Source organism: Primulina tabacum, chromosome 5 (genome assembly GCF_025594145.1).
Source record: "Primulina tabacum isolate GXHZ01 chromosome 5, ASM2559414v2, whole genome shotgun sequence".
In the NCBI taxonomy this organism is placed as follows: Eukaryota; Viridiplantae; Streptophyta; class Magnoliopsida; order Lamiales; family Gesneriaceae; genus Primulina; species Primulina tabacum.
Genome location: NC_134554.1, coordinates 1682591 through 1701808, shown reverse-complemented (window position 1 = coordinate 1701808; position 19218 = coordinate 1682591). Strand labels below are relative to the sequence as shown.

Sequence of the window (19218 nt, the reverse complement as noted above, 5' to 3'; positions counted from 1 at the left end):
GAATGGATTGATTCGACCGAAAATCAATCACGAGTCCGATTCAGATATCGTCCAAAAATCGTTTGATCAATCAAACCTTTGAAAAACTCGACTAGTCCGGTTCATAAATTTTTAATTTTTTTAAAATATTTATTGTTTTAAGGTGGAATAGTTCGATCACCACTCCGGCTATGAAAACATTGCCACAAATTTATTAGGACAAACAAAATAATTTCAACAAGAAATTTACGATCTAACCCCTTTTAAATCAACATAGTCAAGCATCAGACACAAATCATAGCTAGATAAAAAGGTCGTCGATAAATAAGAAATTACGCCAAGTAATAAGCAATAAAGCACTCCTATTATCGTGTTAAAAAAATGTGTAGCCATAACACAACCCACACGAAAAACCAGAACACAGTGGATAGCGGAACTGAGATCAAGAGAAAGGATACTACCATATCAATTTTGGAAGAGAGCTTCTATGGCTTCGAAGAAAAAAGGGGCCATTTCAGGGCTTGGTGTTTTTACCGCACATTTAAGGCCAGGGATACCGATGGCTGCCGTAAGTTCGACTAAGAAAGGGATCCCTCGAGGAATCTTGGCGGATAGATACAAAACTTCTTGATTTGTGTGCTTGCGCTTCGCAATAAAGAACATGTTGGATGCAGCCAACCGATCTATGGTTGCTTCAAAACTATTCACCACAATTGCAGGGAAGTCCTTGGAGATCTCGTTAGAATCAGGTAACGATTTCCACGTCTGCAATGCGCACAGAGGTGCAAAATCAATTTCCAGAAACATATAGTTAAATAGCTCATGACGTGTATAAATTGAATCTCTGCATCGGTTGGTTTTCTAGTAGATTACAAATCAAACATACATTCAACCACAATCCACAATTTCCCGAACTTGCATATATCTATCCATTATATTTGACAGCTAACATTTTCGTCAAAAGCTACCACAGTGACACCTTCAGTGCAACTTCAGGAGAAGTGAGGCAAACACTGGTTTTGCATGTTCGCCTGTGAGGTTATCAACATACAGATAATATCTAATGGTAATATCGTCGCGAATGATACTAAACGTTTGGCAGCACATATAATATGTTCAGGTGTCTCAAAAGCAGAAGAAAACACACGGGGATTCAATAAACGAATTAGCAATGAGAAAAATTTTGTACCTCAAGAAATGCTGATCGCTCTATTTTCCCATCCTCGGAAAAAAATACGAGCAACGGAATGCTGTCATTGAAATACCATACAGGTTGCTGATTATTTTTTACAGCAACCTGCAGAAGTGTACTTGGTGGACCAGGAGAAACGTTCTGGAACAAAACCATAGGTAGAAGAGTGCTTGCAGATGTCCCAGGTAGCAATTGAGGAAGCTGATTGAAAAAAAAAATTTAGCTGGAAACAAAGAGTAAAAGCCAACATCCTAGAAATTGCCAATAATAAATACCTGAAGCGGTCCAGCTGCAGCCAGACCGAAAGTGTTCTTGTTGAACTGAATCATAAACCCATCAAGTGGAATCTGTGTATTGTTCTCAAATAACATGCTGTAAAATATTTGGCCGTCTTTTCGGATCAGCTGAGCACGGATTTGTAGACCTTGACCAGTAGGTGCAGGTAATACAACTGGTAAAGGAGGTCTGCATCTCAAAAGGTTTCAGTTGATGAATGTTCCGGTAAAACATGTTTAAACAAGAAAATAAAATACATAAAAACCACAACTGAATTACAACAAACATACCCAGAAATGGTTGTAGGCTGATCCTCTGATGCACTGTTATTATCTAAGCCAATCAGATCAAGTAAATCAGGTATGGCCGTAGGAGTAGCTGGTTGCCTTCCAGCTGCATTCTGAGCATTACCTGTGGCAGCCGGCGATGATGCACCTGCATCAGCTGCTTGAGTAGATGATTCAGAATACCCTCCTTCACTTCCATCAGGATAATCCTCTTCCTCAGTTTTTTGGACGGTCTTAACACGTGTTACAAATGCATCAGGGGGCTTATGGTAGACAGAGGACAATGTAGCAATGTTGGCAAGAAGCTCATCCAGGAGAGAAGGGTCGAGTTGATTTGAATCATCACTTATCACAGGCTTTTCAGCTAAGACAACATCCTTTGCTGCCTGAAAATTCAAAAAATTGTTATTGATAAACAATAAAGAGACACGTGCATACAAAAAAAAGTTCCCTAGAAGCTAAGACACGAATAATGGAAAGACTTAGGCTCTATTAACTAGAAACACTGACAAACCAAGCACTACAAGCCAGCAAGCACAACCAGAGTTGTAAGCTTGAAAACCAACCAACTGGCCAATTTTTCCACATACCCCACTGTAAACTCAAGCCTTACACAACCAAAAACACCTAGACCTAAGCTGACACTAGCAATGCTAAATTAAATAAATACACCAAATCAGCCCCAATTCATCCGAACACCAGAAAATAATTTGTTTTTCTTTTATTTCTTCAAATTTTCCAGGTGTAACATTACCAAAAATTTAGTACATTAACACCCAAAATAAGCGAGAAAAGAAATATCACGAAGCAATAAAGCAGAATCTAACAGTTTTAACAAAACGCGTGCATACCTCAGGATCGGTTGAGAGGAGTCGCCAGTATATGTATGCACGATCTCTCAGATCTGGGTTGTCGGTTTCGACAGTGGCATTATTCAAAACAACCTATTCATAAGATTATAATGAAAGCCAAATTCTAAAGATGCATTTAAGAAAGATCCAAAGATCGCGAAAAGCCTAGGTTCAAAACACAGGTTAAATGAACATCAGAAATTTTGAATTATCCCCAATTGTTACATGGAAAACAAAATTAAGGAAATACTTTTAACTCATCGTAAACACATCCTTTTTAACAAGTGGTAACAAAAACTAAACACAAACACACGTGTAAAAGGCACAAGAGGAGTACACCCGGGTGCAAGATGCAGCAGCAGCAAGCCTGGAGCTAGATGCAGAGAGGTGGCACATAACTCCAACCTTGCACCTTCAGGTGTAGTTTATAAGGCTTACACCGAGGATGATAAAACAAAATGCATGGACCCCTTTTCTCCTATCAAAGGAAACAACCTCTTCCAAGACAAAACATGCTGAAGAGGAGAGCTCGGCCAGATTTAGCCATACCTTCATCAAAGGCCTAAAATTTTTACTTGCGATATTGAAATTCTAATAGTTTTTATTAAACATGAAACCTTGCGAACTGTCGCATACAGCCTTGGAAACGATGTTCAAATGAATTACAAACGATTGAGGTCAATTAAGAACATAGAGAAGTTTAAAGATCATGAATGAAATAGCTAAAACGGAAACCTGGATCATCTGTTGTGGGCCTTCAGTTGGCTTCTTGAGGAAAAGTTTGACCGTCGCTGTCAAAAGCTGTAACTGAACTTGCGGAGGTTCCTCGGGAAATGTTTCCAAAAAGCTCTCCAAGAGCTCATCAGCATTATCAATTCTTTCAGCATATTCACCGATGATCCAAATCATTGATGCCTGTAAAGAAATATGGAGGAAAACAAGCTCAAAATGGCCAGAAAGAAATATTTTGAAGAGCCCAAAGGATCTCGTCCCCTCAAAGTACCTTTGCTTCTGGCTCATCCAAGGTGTCCAAGTTCTCACATAGTGTAGCAATGATGGACTCATAACTGAGACAGATAATGAATTAATTTACGTTTCGAAAGTCAAAACTTATTAGAACAAGTCCCACACGACACCAATTACCAGACTCGAAGATAAAAACACTGACATACGTGTTAGGGTATCTCCTAAAGATATCCTTAATCACTATGATAGCTTCTTGAACAACATAGTTGACTTTGATCTTGATCAATTCAAGCAACACGCTGATACACCGTTCAGCTGCTCTCTCCAACTTGATCGCACATCGTCCAATGGCACGAACAGCTTTTCTGACAAAATCTACATCTACTTCTGTAGCATACTCTTTGAACTCCAATAAAACCTGCGAGCATAGGTGTAGAGAGGATATAATGGAACAAAATCAATTCAAACACAAGGTAAAATATACAATCTACTGCAACAAAGGTCAACTCACTTGGTCTATATTTCTATCTGATGCAAGCTTTATCATGATTTCCAACTTTTCCATCTTCACATAAATTGGATCATTGTACTTGCAGAAGAACACCTAAATGGCAAAGGCAGCACAATCATTTGTAAATTCACCTACATGTTTGAGTCTCTTATCCCAATGAAATGGTGTATAAGACATCATGTAGAATTACCTTGATCTCATGGGCAAGAATTGTGGGTCTCTTTTGCACAATAAGGTTTATGTTTCGCAAAGCAACATATTGAATCTCGGGCTCCGCAGACAGCAATGTCACAAGAGGAGGGGCCATCTTCTTGCAAAGATTCCGGACTACATCAGTGCTAGTAATTAGTTCCATCTGTAAAAGGATCATCTGCAATATTGTTCCACGAGATTACATTATAAGTAATGAGCTTTGATTGTGGAGAAAGTGACAAATGGCAAAAGTAAACAAGCAAAGGAAAAAAGACGCTGATAAACAACTAATCACAGTTAAACTCATTCCAAAAAATTCTAGAGGCAAATTGACTATAACCTTGACAGCTGAAAGAACAACTGCACAGTTTGCATGTTGTAATCGCGGCGTAACTCTCTCCACTATATTTTCGGCTTCACGAGCATCAGCTGCCTTATACTTGGAAAGAGCGTCCAAAATGAAAACTTGACCCCACCTGAAGGTGGTATATTATGGTTACAACACTATAGAACATGGAAAATAAGGCTGCAACTTTTGACAAATCAAACAGAGCAGCATATAAATGTTCCACCAAATATCAGTCCTATACTGAGCAATAAGTTCAAATTTAATAATGAATAATCCAAACACATTACATTTATCTTATCTCACTACTGCTAAATATTACCCAGTTTCTACCACAAATCAGGAAAAAGAAAAGAAAAACTTGACATGGAAAATTAAACTACATTCTTGTTGGAAAGTACTGAAAATAAAACCAATCAGCCAAGATATTGGTATGATTTTAGGAATATTCAAGCTGTACAAATCTATAGCTTTTATGAAACTTAACTGACTGTAATTAGCCTAATACTATTCCATGGCAACGATAAAGAGAAAGCCATAACTTCATAACTCCCATTAACAAAAGAAAATATTAGAAAATTAGCATATCTACACTAGATGTGATTGAATGCCAACTTAGAACACGCGTATAATAAAAATAAAATATGGAATTGAGTGCATAACAGGTGGGCAATTTAGCACATGAATTTGAATTTTCATCAGGTGAACAAGTCATGCTGTTCCTACTTACTCGGTGCATTCATTCAGAGCAGTAAGAAGCTTCGAGAGCGTGTTACTAGTGATTTCAAAGATGGGTTTGCTACTGTTCTCTTGAATTTCAGCAAGTGCAGCAACAGCATTTGCGACAACCATGGGATTGTTGTCCGAAATTAAATCCTTCAGAGCATCTAGGAAACCTCTATCCTCTACCAACTCTGCATTTATGTCGTAAAGTTTAGCAACACATATAGCTGCTGTCTTGCGGACATATGGGTCATCATCCTGATATGAAGAAAGCACACAAAATGGCATCATTTGTCATTACTCACCAAATTTCACTCATGTCCTGGCCATAGTAAAATGAAATCAAATGGAGAGTATACTGCATAAGAAAGATCGGTAAAGATACCTTGAGGCACCGCTGCAAAGGATCACATAAATACTCTGTGATTTTATCGACCCGAATGCATCCCATTGTCCTCACAGCCAAAGCACGGATCAAGGGATTTGGGTCTTGGGAATCCTGAGAAACATGATGGCGTTAAACTTTACCCCTCGCCATAGACATTTACAAATTGTTGAAGAAGCCGACTTTGGTAGTCATTCATTAGATAAACATTGTTACAACATTTTACAAAAATTCCTTGCAAAGGATAGTTAAGATATCATTTACTCCAAACATGGCTGAACAGCCACCAGCTTGTCATTATTTCTTCAATGCAACAGAGCACATATTTTAAGGTGCCTGCTAAAGTTTTATTTCATACACCACCTTAGCTAGCACAACCACTCCCATTTATTCACTAGAGTCCCACCCTCTTCAATAATTGCAAACGACAACTAACTATTATGTGTGGAGTGTGATCATCAGATGATCAAAGATTGTTAACATAAAAAAGAATCGAGGGGTGAAAGCACTTTCATTGTCCGCAGTTTAGAGCTCGACTTAGTTTTCACATGAAAGATAAGGACTCTCGCTCATCCTTTCTATATTTATCTTTGGACATCCAAGGGAGAAATTTCTTTCCTATCAATTAAAAGGCACAGAATGCATTTATTACAAGCAACAATAAATTGAATTTGTACATCGCAGATTGCCAAATACATATCTCGACCAGCAAAGCAACAATGGGGACTCATATCTTGACCCTGAGGATACAAACTATGAAAATCCCAGAGCTCATGCAAAAAAACACAGCTGCTTACCTTAACAAACGTATTCACTGCTAATATAGCAAGATCAGGTTGGCTCTTTGCATAGTTGATGAGATACAAATATACAAGCTTTTTAAGCTCCAAATTTTCAGTTTGCATACAATTCACAACATCCGTAAAGAGGGATGATACGTCCTTCCCCACTGTCATTGCAGCAATAACCTTCTTAACTGCATCTTTCCTCTTGTCCTGAATCCACAAAGTGCACGTGTAAAAAAATGGCACACGATCAAATTAAAGAATATCCGCCCAGCCAAATAGATTTCCCATGTCGACAAATAAAGGGCCACAATTTTACTCACACCATGGCATGAATAGAAGATAAGACCCCATAAATCAGACACAATAACGATAACTCCAAACGGCATTTCTCGTCAATTAGACCCAAAAAATGTTAGATCCGACTCTAATTCACACTAAATCCACTAAGATCCCCGCAGATTTATCAACGCTCAAATTGAACACGCCCTACAAACATAAAGAGCTACGGGAGAAACAGGCACCTTGTACTGAGAATTGAGTTCTTCTTTGAGCTCGGGGATTTCACCCTTTTTGGTGGTGGAAAAATACTTCGAATCGTGCCCGCTCATCGCTCTTCAATATGCAGAGCTCCGCTTTCGCCGTGTGCAAACCAGTAGAAGCTAAAAGAAGAAAGAGGGGGGGGGGGGGGGGGGGGGGGGGGGGATCGGTGGCGAATAAGTAAATCAATTTTTCCCCACAAAAAAAGTGTAAAATCAAGACAAAGGAGCTGAAGCAGGCAGGAGAAGAGAAATAATTGTCAATTTTGATGGAATTCTTACCTTAGGGAGTGTGCTGGTTATATTGGCTTGGTATTCAATCTTGCACTTTAGTATGTTCACTAATAAAAGTTCAAAGTGGTATTGCATCTAACTTTTTTTGTAGAGTTTGAAATTTGAGTTTGAAATTTGGTTTTTAAATAATTTATAAAAATTTAATATATTCAAAATATCAATAAATTTTTAATTATTTTATGAAATTCTATTAATAACAATAATTGTATTTACTTCAAACTAAAGATTTAGATTATATATATACATACATACATATATATATATATATATATATATATATATATATATATTAAAAAAATATGCGTATGATTGATTGATATATTAAAATACTTTTAAAAATTTATGAACACATATATGAATAATTATATGAAATTAAATATATTAAATTTTTTATAAAGTTAAATTAATTTCAAATATTTTAACATATTTATTTTATATTTCAAATACAAATAATTGTTTAATTTTTTTTGTTGTTATACATATGGTCAAAAACAAAATTATATTTTTCATAAAATACTTACTTAAAAATGAATGAAATTATTTAAAGATTTTTTTTTTCATTTTTTTTTACGCTCAATCAAACTTTCTATGAAATTATTTAAAGTTTGATATTTATTAATATTAGTTATTGTTTGTATTAAAAAAATTAATTAATTAATTAAATGTATTGAATTGACTCAAATAATTGAAATATTGTCTCCTGTAAATCAAATCACGATTAAAAAATATTTATATCGATAAATAAAAATATTTTAAATAAATAAAAATTATTCACAATTGTTAGTTCAAAGAAAATTTAAATTACACTAATAGCTTACAATTTGATATGAGTTTCTATGAAAAAGAAAGTTTATAAATATTTATAAAAATATAGATTCTATGAAAATTTTTAAAATTTTATAAGATTATATAAAAGTCACCATAAAAATCTATCATTTAAAAAATTTCAACAAATTTTGGCAATGAATACACTTTCCATAATTTAATTTTGTTTCCTTATTTATTTTCGTAAATACAGCACTATTAAGGGGTTATTTTGCTAATAGCTCTCAGGCGGTTCGCTTCGTCTCTCCTATTTATATACCACGGCATGGACATTCTTTATTTTGTCACAGCGCAATACATTCACGAAGATCCCTAATCAAAATCTGAAATTTTGCAAAATGGGAAATGGTAATTCTTTTACAAGAACTGATCATCGGAATTATAATTGAATTCATTCATTTTTTCACGAGCACACGGGCAGTAATTGTAGACTGATTGCTGAACAAATTTTTAAAGTTTCGATACTCAAATTTGATTTGAATATCGTTTGAATTCCAGGCGATAAAGGCCGACCAATCAAAAAAATCAAGCTCTCCAAGGTTCAAAGGATTTGTGTGTTTCAATTCTTTTTGTTTGTTTAGTTCCCTGACCTACTGAAATGTCTTGTGATTTATGTATTTTTATGTCGTTTATTTATTATTTATTTTGAAGGAGGAGCATAAAATTATAGGTGCTGATGAAGATAATTATCATATCCATGATGACATGGACGAAGATCTTCGAGATGGTATCGGCGATAATTTAAAGATTGTGGCATAAATTTCCCCCAACTTTTATGGTGGTGTTGCGTTTGTGAGGAGTTCAGTTGATCAATTTGTTTAATTTGTTCTTTCAGGAGAAGGGAAAAAGAGAGATTTTTCAAGATTGGAACTTAAACCTGATCATGAAAATCGGCCATTGTGGGCTTGTGCCGATGGTCGCATTTTCTTGGAGACTTTCTCTACGCTGTATAAACAGGCCTATGATTTTCTTATTGCCATCGCTGAACCAGTTTGCAGGTAAATTGGGACACTTTAGTTCCAAGTGTGCGCCAAGGAAGTTTTGATTGTTGATTGATTGCTACAATACTTGTTTGTGTTCTAATATATGTTGCCAGTTTGTTTTTGTCTGCAACTAAGATATGATATCATACCTTTGACTGAGATCGAACTTTACTGGTATATTTATCAGTTCCAGTTCAATCGTTGAGAACTAAGATATTTTAACTTTCTCTTGTATGCCTGATCTCATGGAAATATGTTATGTGCAACATACTTTTAACATCCTACGACTATCATCCATTTGTTAACTTGCAGTGTTTATTAGCCTGAAATGCAATATGGCTCGTCCATTGTAAAATTGTGTGCCGAACAACATTTTTATCCATTTCTAATTTCTATATTGGTTATATATGTCTGGGTTTGATCCACATGACCTGGCAAAATATGCTATTTGTAGTAGTAGTATGGCTTGAGAAAATTTATAATTGGGCAATGAACTCAACCACTGCTGTCATTGGTCCTATATACAATCTCCATAGAGTGAGCCAATATCTTTTCATTATGTACTTATTTTTGAGTTATTGCACTTGTGTGCATGTGCTTGGGCTTTCCTTTTGGTGGTTTAAAATGTTTTTGCAGTTGTTTTGATTATTTTTTTCTCAACAGGCCAGAATCAATGCATGAGTACAACTTGACTCCACATTCCCTGTATGCCGCGGTGTCAGTTGGACTTGAAACAGAGACTATTATTTCTGTTCTAAATAAATTATCAAAGACCAAGCTTCCAAAAGACATGATTGATTTTATACATAATTCCACTGCTAACTATGGAAAAGTGAAGCTCGTGCTCAAGAAGAATAAATATTTAGTTGAGTCACCATTTCCAGAGGCAAGACGTTCTACTCTACCTATCCTTTAGTTAAAATGAAGCTTATGATTTCGATGTTATATTTTTTTTTACTGCTATCGAAAATTTTCAGGTATTGAAAAAATTGTTAATGGATGAGGTTATAGGACGAGCAAGGATTTCCTTTGAGGTATGTGCTTGTGGTATTTGTCTTTGTATGGTTAATCCCGCCCTTGATAGCTTTTCCATCTTGGTCAATTTTGTATGTAATCCCATATAGCTTTTCTGTTGTCTTTGGTCCATAATTTACACACTTCAAATGCTGTTACTTTAGGGAGTTGAAGGAAATGATGGGTTTACAAAAGGAAAATCTACTGGTGAAATAGAAGGTGGGCACAATGAGTTGCTAAATGAAGTCGAGTTGGCAGCTGCAGCTGAAGAAAAAGAAACTCATTCATTTGAAATTGATCCTGCTCAGGTTGGTCTTTGCATCTCTTTAATATGAACTGTAATTGGGAAGTCAAATTGCAGACCTTAAGTATCCTGTTTTTAATTTTGATAAATGTTCTTTTTAGTTGGGATGTTTCAACAATTCAGTTTGCTTTTGTTCCTCATAATATATTCAACGTAAAATGCCATTTGGAGTTTCTGCTTGCTAAATATTTCGATTTTGAACTATTTACTTTGATAAACATTTGTATGATCTACTATTTTACATAGTCCAATATTATAATTTTTCAAGTTGTATACATTGTTTTCATGGACATACACAACATATGCTGCATGTTTTGAACCAACTACTTTGCAGGATTTGTTTTAATGAGCTGACCATAGCTTAGATCTCTTCTAAATTTGAGATAACACAATCCAATTTCGTTTAATTTTTTAGCTTTACTTACCAAACCTGGTGGGAATTTGAATGTTGAATTATATTTTGATGCCATTTCAGCTAAACATTCAATCGTTTTCCAATGGATTGCGTGGAATTAACTAGTTTTCTGTACAGGTTGAAAATGTAAAGCAACGGTGTTTGCCAAATGCTCTAAATTATCCCATGTTGGAGGAGTATGACTTTAGAAATGACACTGTGAGTGGCCCTTATCTCCTTCCAAGAATTACAAAGTTATGTGTATCGAAGACCATGATTTCAGTAGTTTTAGTTGTCACCATTAGGTATGCTTGGTGATTCCACTGATTGTCATGGATATTGCAGGTCAATCCCGATCTGGAGGTTGAATTGAAGCCCCACGCACAACCACGGCCTTATCAAGAAAAAAGTCTTAGTAAAATGTTTGGAAATGGTAAGTGTAATCCCACAAAGCCTTTCTCATGCTTTATTGTGGTACAGTATCAAGAAAAGAGCATAGTGAAATGTTTGGAAATGGTGAGTTTAATTGCAACCTAGGTTCATAATCATTGTGATTATTTTATTTGTACTATTTGTCTGCCACATTACATACAGTGATCTTTCAATTATTTGTATCTCACATTTCATTTTGGACGTATGATCCTTGTAATTAAAACGTACGTAATTAACGCATTGGGCCTTGAAGGTACACCAAGGATGGTGTTTAAAGGATAAGGCTTGCAACTTCATCGAAGGGTTGCGCCTTAATTTGTGTCGAGGTGCAAAGGCTGGACTTGCCGAGCCTTGAGCTTAGTCGCAAGTCTTGTGGCTTTTAACTTTTACAAGATGGCAATATCTTTTATGAACATTTTGATTATGTAAATGTAAATTTACATGCATATGAAAATAATCATATAAGTAATTAGATGTTATGGAAGTGTGAACTTTCATTTATATTCTGTTACTCTGTTTTACTGGCTAAGAGAATCAACATTTTAGAGACAAATTTATGAATTAGTACTTCACTATTTTTCTTATTTCAGGTAGAGCGCGCTCCGGTATCATTGTGCTACCATGTGGTGCAGGAAAGTCTTTGGTTGGTGTTTCTGCTGCTAGCAGGATAAGAAAGAGTTGTCTTTGTTTGGCTACAAATGCGGTGTCTGTTGATCAGTGGGCTTTCCAGTTTAAATTGTGGTCGACTATTACAGAGGAACAAATATGTCGTTTCACATCTGACAGCAAAGAGAGGTTCCGTGGCAATGCTGGGGTGGTGGTGACAACATATAATATGATTGCATTTAATGGCAAACGATCTGAAGAAGCTGAGAAGATCCTAGAAGAAATAAGAAACCGGGAATGGGGATTGCTTCTCATGGATGAGGTTTGTTAATGATATAAGTTGTTTACATTCTTTGATGATGCATACATTTATTTTCTTTAAATTGTAGGTGCATGTAGTCCCCGCTCACATGTTTCGGAAGGTCATCAGCATCACAAAATCTCACTGTAAATTGGGTCTTACTGGTATGTTCACGCCGCATTTATATGAACAAATCTATAGTCACCCTTGTATACTTGTTGCCTGTGAATGATGACTCAAATTGTTGTCATTATATATGCAGCAACGCTTGTGAGAGAAGATGAGAGGATTACCGATTTGAACTTCCTTATTGGTCCAAAATTATATGAGGCTAATTGGTTGGATTTAGTGAAAGGAGGGTTCATTGCAAATGTTCAGTGTGCAGAAGTCTGGTGTCCAATGACAAAGGAGTTTTTTGCTGAGTATCTAAAGAAAGAAAATTCGAAGAAGAAACAGGCAAGTTGGAATCGGAATATTGTCTTTTTTAATGTCTTAAATTTGCTCGAGGAATATTCAACTGTGATTTTCTAGAATCCAATACTGTTGAATTAATCTCCGGTGGTATACTGCATGTCAAAGACAAGCTAATTTACCATAACTAAATGAGCAACAGCGCCGGTCATTGATCAAAATCACCTTCGGTGACCCTTTTAACGAGACATTGGTCTTTTCCGGTCCATGTGTCATGCTTGATTAGTGGCTTTCAACTCTGACAATTTTAGAGGCTTTTTTTTAAAAATTTGTGCTTGGTACTTTTTCCCTGCTATTAGTTAATCCCATGTTTCTCTAATTAATGGAATTTTTTTCCAACCACTTAGGATTGAGAATGATTGATTTTTGCTTGAGAATCTGTAAAGGTTATTTTAAACAAACCTTTTTACAGGCAAATTGAAATTTTATATTTGCTGTGTTTATCCAACACGTTTTTCATTGCATCTTTCAGGCTCTTTATGTGATGAACCCTAATAAATTCAGAGCTTGCGAGTTCCTTATCCGTTTCCATGAGCAGCAGCGGGGTGATAAGATAATAGTTTTTGCAGATAATCTTTTTGCTCTGCAAGAATATGCAATAAAGCTTCAAAAACCTATGATTTTTGGTGCAACTAGGTTTGCCTTTATCATTTATCAATGAGTTTTGACATGCTTATGCTGTTTTAATATTATTTCATAATAATTGGGTGGTGTGATTCGCAGCCATGCTGAAAGAACTAAAATTCTTGAAGCATTTAAAACCAGTCGGGACGTGAACACCGTTTTCCTCTCGAAGGTATGTGCATTACTGCCCGAGTATTGACATCCTCTTGGTAGAGCTACGTGAAGAGACTATCTTTTTCCCAGTGTTCTTGAATTAGTCTATGCACAACTATGTAGCATGTTGTGGTGCATCACCATGTGCTTTCCTGTACTCATACAAGCTGTTTAGAAGCGAGTTATGTTTAGAAGCAAGTCAATTAGAACATGATTAGCCTTTTTCTGATGTTTCGTTATTTTATTTTGTGTTATGCATTTGAAATATGAATTGTCGCTAATGAGGAATCTGCCTTGTATATAAATCTTTACCTGAACTTTCTTAACTATTCATATGATGCATAAATCCCACAAAGCCATTTTTATTGTCAAACTCTATTGCTAAGTGAATAACTGATGTGATGTTAAAATGCGTGGATTACGTTCACTGTCAAACAGCTTTACTTCAGGCATGACTGATGATGTATGTTCGTCATTTTGTTTCATAAAATTGCTAATTTAAGTACTGACGTGATGTCAAAATATGTGCATTATGTTCACAAGAGAATATCTTTACTTTAGGCATGACTCATGATGTCTATTCATCATTTGTTTTATAAATTGTTTATGTTCATTTCAATGCCCTTGTTTTTGTATCTGGATTTTTCTGTTCCTTTGTCCTGTGAAAGCCTGTGATAGTTTTGGATGACGGGATAATTTAACTGCTGTCTCCTTGATTTCAGGTGGGTGATAATTCCATAGATATTCCCGAGGCAAACGTGATCATTCAGATTTCATCACATGCTGGTTCAAGGCGTCAAGAGGCTCAGCGACTTGGACGTATTCTCAGGGCAAAGGTACGCTTTTCCCGGTACGCATGCTCACTATGAAGCACTGATTAGGCTTAAAACTTTTAGACCATATTTTTACAGCTATATAAATTTGAAAAAATGGTTTCTCGTTTTTCATGTACCATGTATAGCCTGGATCCAGTATTCACATTGAGCTTTCCTTTTTACTTTTTTGACTGATATTAACTGATTAGTTATGGCGGCATATTTACTTTCTGGATGTTTAAGTGGTTATCAGCGCCTATACTTCTATGAGGCTGTCAGCTTTCAAGGAAATTTTTGGATAGGATTAAATATGTTATCTCGTTATCCGGAAAGAATATTGCGTCTGCTGGGTTGCATTTCATGCACAACTATATCAATACTTTAAAGAAGTTATGGATATATATTATTTAAAGTGATTTGACCTTGACACGCTGTGAAATAGATTTAGGAAAATTTAGACCACTCTTTAAGTCAGTATATTTGGGATCTTCCAATATTTTATTCATTGTTGTTTTTGCTGGTCACCTGGATATAAGAAATTTGTTATTCTGTGTGAGTTTGTTCTTATTCACATCTACGTCTGTTTGTGTTTTTCCCTTAGCCTGAGTTTCTCTTCGTGTCTGAATTTATTGATTTAATAGGGTAAGCCTCAAGACAGGGTGGCGGGAGGCAAGGAAGAGTACAATGCATTTTTCTATTCACTTGTATCTACAGACACCCAAGTATGGTAGTCTTCTCCTTCCCATTTACAAGTGATTTGCTTGCTTTTTTTTGCCCTGCAATTGACCAGAAATCGCATTATTGATTTATTTTAATGCAGGAGATGTACTACTCAACCAAAAGACAGCAGTTTTTGGTTGATCAGGGTTATAGTTTTAAGGTGCATGACATTTTCAAAACTTGATGCACTTTAGCTTTCTTCCATGATAACGATTCTGACTATATTATCCCTTCAAGTCCACATACTTGCTTCTTGAGATATGTTTCATTTACAAATAAATGTTTGAATTGCATTCTGGTCATGCTTTTGAATGTTCTAACTGGCTTTTCCAGGTTATCACGAGCTTACCGCCCTCAGACTCGGGACCCGAGTTGAATTACCATCATCTTGATGATCAGTTAGCACTTCTTGGCAAGGTCTTCTTTATTGGTGTCCTTGTTTTGTGGCTTGAAATATTATCCCTTCTCTAGTACTATTCAAGAATACTGACGACTCTTTATATTTCACAAAATAGGTGCTGAGTGCTGGGGATGATGCAGTTGGTTTAGAGCAACTAGAAGAAGATGCAGATGGCATTGCTCTTGAAAAAGCTCGTCGCTCAGTTGGGTCCATGAGTGCCATGTCTGGAGCTAGTGGAATGGTTTACATGGAATTTAGGTAAGTATTCATCACCTGCTATGTATCCTTCTAATAAAACCCATTTTTCTTTTCAAAAAATGATACTTCTTTTGTGGCTCTTCCTGCACACTGTAATAATGTATTCAATTGCCCCGTTTATTTGTTGTTTGCGTTGCAGTACCGGGCAGAAAAAGCTACATGGGCAGGCAAAGAGCAAGCCCAAGGATCCGGCTAAGAGGCACCACTTATTCAAGAAACGTTTTACTGGTACATAGGTTCTTCATGAATAACTAATTCAATGGGAAAGCACGGCATATAAATTTTTGGGACCGGTTGGGGAAACATTTATCTAGTTTTGTATTGTTGGAGACATTTTGGCATAAGATACAAGTATAATTGCGATACATTATCATCCCATGTACCATGGTGGATGCGAATGGAAAAAATTGAGCAACTTGTTGGTCTCGGATGGTGAATTCATAAATCATACAATCAATTTGTGAGTAAAGGATGTATAGTTGTATGTTTGAAGTAGCTTTTCTAGTGCAGTGGGCTTGTCATTTTGTAGAATGTGATCATTTCAGTGATGAATTGATTGTTCAAGGTTTTGCTTGATTTTAAACTCTTTCAGAACAAAATTGAATCCATTATTCTCTAGGAAAATATTATATCACTCAATAAGTTCTTTAGAGATTTTACCTATCATGTAAGGAAAGGTCTTTTCAGGGAAACCCATAATCAAGAAATTTTGACCTCCTTCGGCATTCGATGGTAGGGTATTCTGAGAAAAAGTAGAAAATGAATTCTTTTTTTGTAATTTTAAAATGAAATTTATTAATTTTTTTAATTGAAATGGTAAGAAAAATTTGGTAGATATAGTTGGATGATTATATGATATTTTAATAATTATAAAAATGTTTCATCATCATGTCAAAGTAGTTAGTAAGATGTTTTTAACTTTAATAAATATTATTTACTTTGCACATGATATGTGTGTGTGCAGTTTTTTTTATCATTATTAATAGACTAAAGTGAAATTTGACAAATTATGGCGGGACTAAATGGATATTTGAATTGTTGAAATGAAATTAAAAAAATAAAAATAAAAGTGTGTTTTGAAATTTAAAAAAAAAAACAAAAAACAAAAATGTAATATTAATATCATATAAGGATAAAGTTGGAAGAAAAAGTTGATGTCCTTCTTTTGTGGTTATTATCATGTCCTCAATTTTAATAAAATTTAATAAATTATAAATATTATTTTCGACTAATTTCGATTTTATTTGTATGTGTTCCTTTCAAATTTCAATGGATCATCAATTGTAATTAGTTCAAATGAGTTTTCTCCTATTCTTGATGGTTCTATCAAGGCGTTGGTGAAATTTTCCAGTAATTAACTCTTGATAGATATCCAATTCACTGAGCTGTATTTGGATTTTACCAGTGATGTCGATTTTAACGAAACAAGATTTTCACTTGAGAAAGAAATGGTTTTATTTATTTATTACTAGTGAGATTTAAACCCAATTACATCTCTCTGTCCCACGAGCTAGGGGAATTTAAACAGCCGTCGGCAAATTGATAATCATAGAGTTGTATGTGTCTGTGTCACTTTCTCTGAAGTTGGTAAAAGTCCCCACGAAACAAACTTAGCCCACACTCACTCCAAAGGGAATTTTCATCTTCTCCTTTTGCTGGGAATATATAAGTTTTATATAGATGAAACATCAACACACATGTCATATGTCGAGTGAATTAGATCATTACCCATATGGATAACATCTATCAAGCCAAATATATACATATATCCTTCACATTTTGAAGAATTTTTCTTCAATTTATTATCGAACAAACAGGCGGAAGCGCGCGCACACTTTTGTGTGTATCTATATATATCTGAAGTGGAGCATTCCAGCATGCAATTGACTGCTTTTGCCAAGGGCTACACATTAGACGTCCACGCGACGAATTGGAATAATTATTATATCTATACATACTCTATATAAAATGGAATAGGCCCTTACAAGTGTGCTAATGCTTTATCTGAATACATATTTTTTTAAAAATACATATATACACACACACGTTATAATATTTGAATTTGATTCATTTTTATGTCTATTTTATATGTTTAGACTGCATAATTCAAATAACACAATATTTCACACGATCATACAGTTAGTATTTCTTCAATTCCATGGCGCTATTCCAAAAATAAAATGAAATAAACAAAATTAATGCGAAATAAAGGAGGATAAGAATATAATATGATTAATTAAGGACATTAACTATATGATAAGATGAATTTGAACCTTTATCGTAATTTTTTTTAGATAAAATACTTTAAAACTTTATATGTATTTTTATATCCGCGGCAATTGGATCGATATTATTGGGTCGAGAGATTCCTATTGGAAATACACTTTATTCGTTTAGGCTTATTCTCGATCTTTTTTCATGCTCATTTATTGTGAACTATATATTATTTTTGCCATTTATATTTTATTCTTCATCCTTTATATAATCTAAAATATATATAAATTAACAAAACGTAATAATTTTAAACATAAATAATATTTTATAGGAGCAGCAAAAGTTCAATGTATTTTGTTTTATACGAAATCAAAAGTTTGATGATTAAGAGAGACATGCATGATCTCCTGCCTGCTGGGTGTAGTCTGATTTTGTAGAGTCGTGCACCATTCGTGCACAATGAATAATTAATTATTGCTATATACTTCTATTAGGTAGAATTTTAATCAATTAATAAATGATGCACTTATGCCGTAGCTTTTGTCGTTATATGAGGGCGGAATGCTACATGGATATCTTGAAATACGACCAGCTTTTGTAATAGTAAGTACAAGAGTTGGTCTCGTAGGTGAATATTTGAGTAATTATTAAGAGTTCGATTCTTAAAATCAATATTTTTTGAACGAGTTTGACACAAAAAACTTCTTCAGTATTGTTGATTATCTCACGTCGGTTGGATAAATAACCTGGGAGTTGTATATAGGTCTGGTCAAAAGTGATTTATTGGAATATTAATGATAGCCCTGAATTGCAAATGACAAATTAAACAAACATTATTTATATTATAATTTATAATACACACACACACACACATGTAATATGAAAATTATAAATTTTAAATTTTTTAACACTTGGTATATATGAAATCTAAATAATAATTCTTGTGCAAAGTACTTCCAGGTTTCACTAATTCTCATTGAATTTTATTCCGAAAGCGGTTCATAGCTAAACATATACTAACCGCAAATTAAGAAGTTAATTTATATGCGTAAAAAACCAAAGAGAAAATGTGTAAAATTAGTGAAATTATTACGAGATTATTAATTTCTCGCAATCTTTTTTTCTCCACTCTCTGAGATTCTGTGGATTTAATAATACATATACAAATTAAATTGAGTGCTCTTTGTCAATTAATGGAGCTAAAAAAATCTTGCTAGGGTGGACTCAAAGATCAAAATAATCATAATTTTCTAGAGAAAATTAAAAAAAGTTTTGAAAGAATTTAGTCAAGAATAATAAGAAACGAGTCATTTCATCATCAATTGGTCTAAACTATTAATAAAGCAATTCGAAGATGCTTTGAGTTTTCACAAAGCTT

General features: G+C 34.7%; 2 protein-coding genes across 3 annotated transcripts; one reads left to right on the top strand and one right to left on the bottom strand.

The window, feature by feature from the left end:
* Nucleotides 1-256: 256 nt before the first annotated feature.
* On the bottom strand, nucleotides 257-7302 carry LOC142545324 (beta-adaptin-like protein C). The gene is made up of 15 exons (XM_075652442.1): nucleotides 7018-7302; nucleotides 6506-6703; nucleotides 5709-5822; nucleotides 5331-5581; nucleotides 4595-4730; nucleotides 4253-4432; nucleotides 4063-4155; nucleotides 3758-3969; nucleotides 3589-3652; nucleotides 3321-3500; nucleotides 2586-2678; nucleotides 1738-2120; nucleotides 1447-1636; nucleotides 1169-1372; nucleotides 257-744 (listed from the first exon to the last, which is right to left on the bottom strand). The coding sequence occupies exons 1-15, from the start codon at nucleotides 7102-7104 to the stop codon at nucleotides 445-447; spliced, it is 2685 nt and encodes an 894-aa protein (XP_075508557.1). The 5' UTR covers nucleotides 7105-7302; the 3' UTR covers nucleotides 257-444.
* A 1078-nt stretch (nucleotides 7303-8380) lies between these two features.
* On the top strand, nucleotides 8381-16150 carry LOC142545323 (general transcription and DNA repair factor IIH helicase/translocase subunit XPB1-like). 2 transcript variants are annotated; one of them, XM_075652438.1, is made up of 20 exons: nucleotides 8381-8499; nucleotides 8650-8703; nucleotides 8803-8878; nucleotides 8987-9149; nucleotides 9798-10020; nucleotides 10112-10168; nucleotides 10313-10456; nucleotides 10985-11065; nucleotides 11192-11279; nucleotides 11869-12206; nucleotides 12274-12349; nucleotides 12448-12641; nucleotides 13129-13292; nucleotides 13380-13452; nucleotides 14156-14269; nucleotides 14890-14970; nucleotides 15069-15128; nucleotides 15302-15385; nucleotides 15484-15626; nucleotides 15766-16150. In XM_075652438.1, exons 1-20 carry the CDS (start codon nucleotides 8497-8499, stop codon nucleotides 15860-15862), a joined length of 2313 nt encoding a protein of 770 aa, XP_075508553.1. In that variant the 5' UTR covers nucleotides 8381-8496; the 3' UTR covers nucleotides 15863-16150. The 2 variants fall into 2 exon arrangements, with proteins under 2 accessions (XP_075508553.1, XP_075508554.1); XM_075652439.1 differs by having other exon boundaries at nucleotides 8407-8499; nucleotides 8650-8690.
* Nucleotides 16151-19218: the final 3068 nt, after the last annotated feature.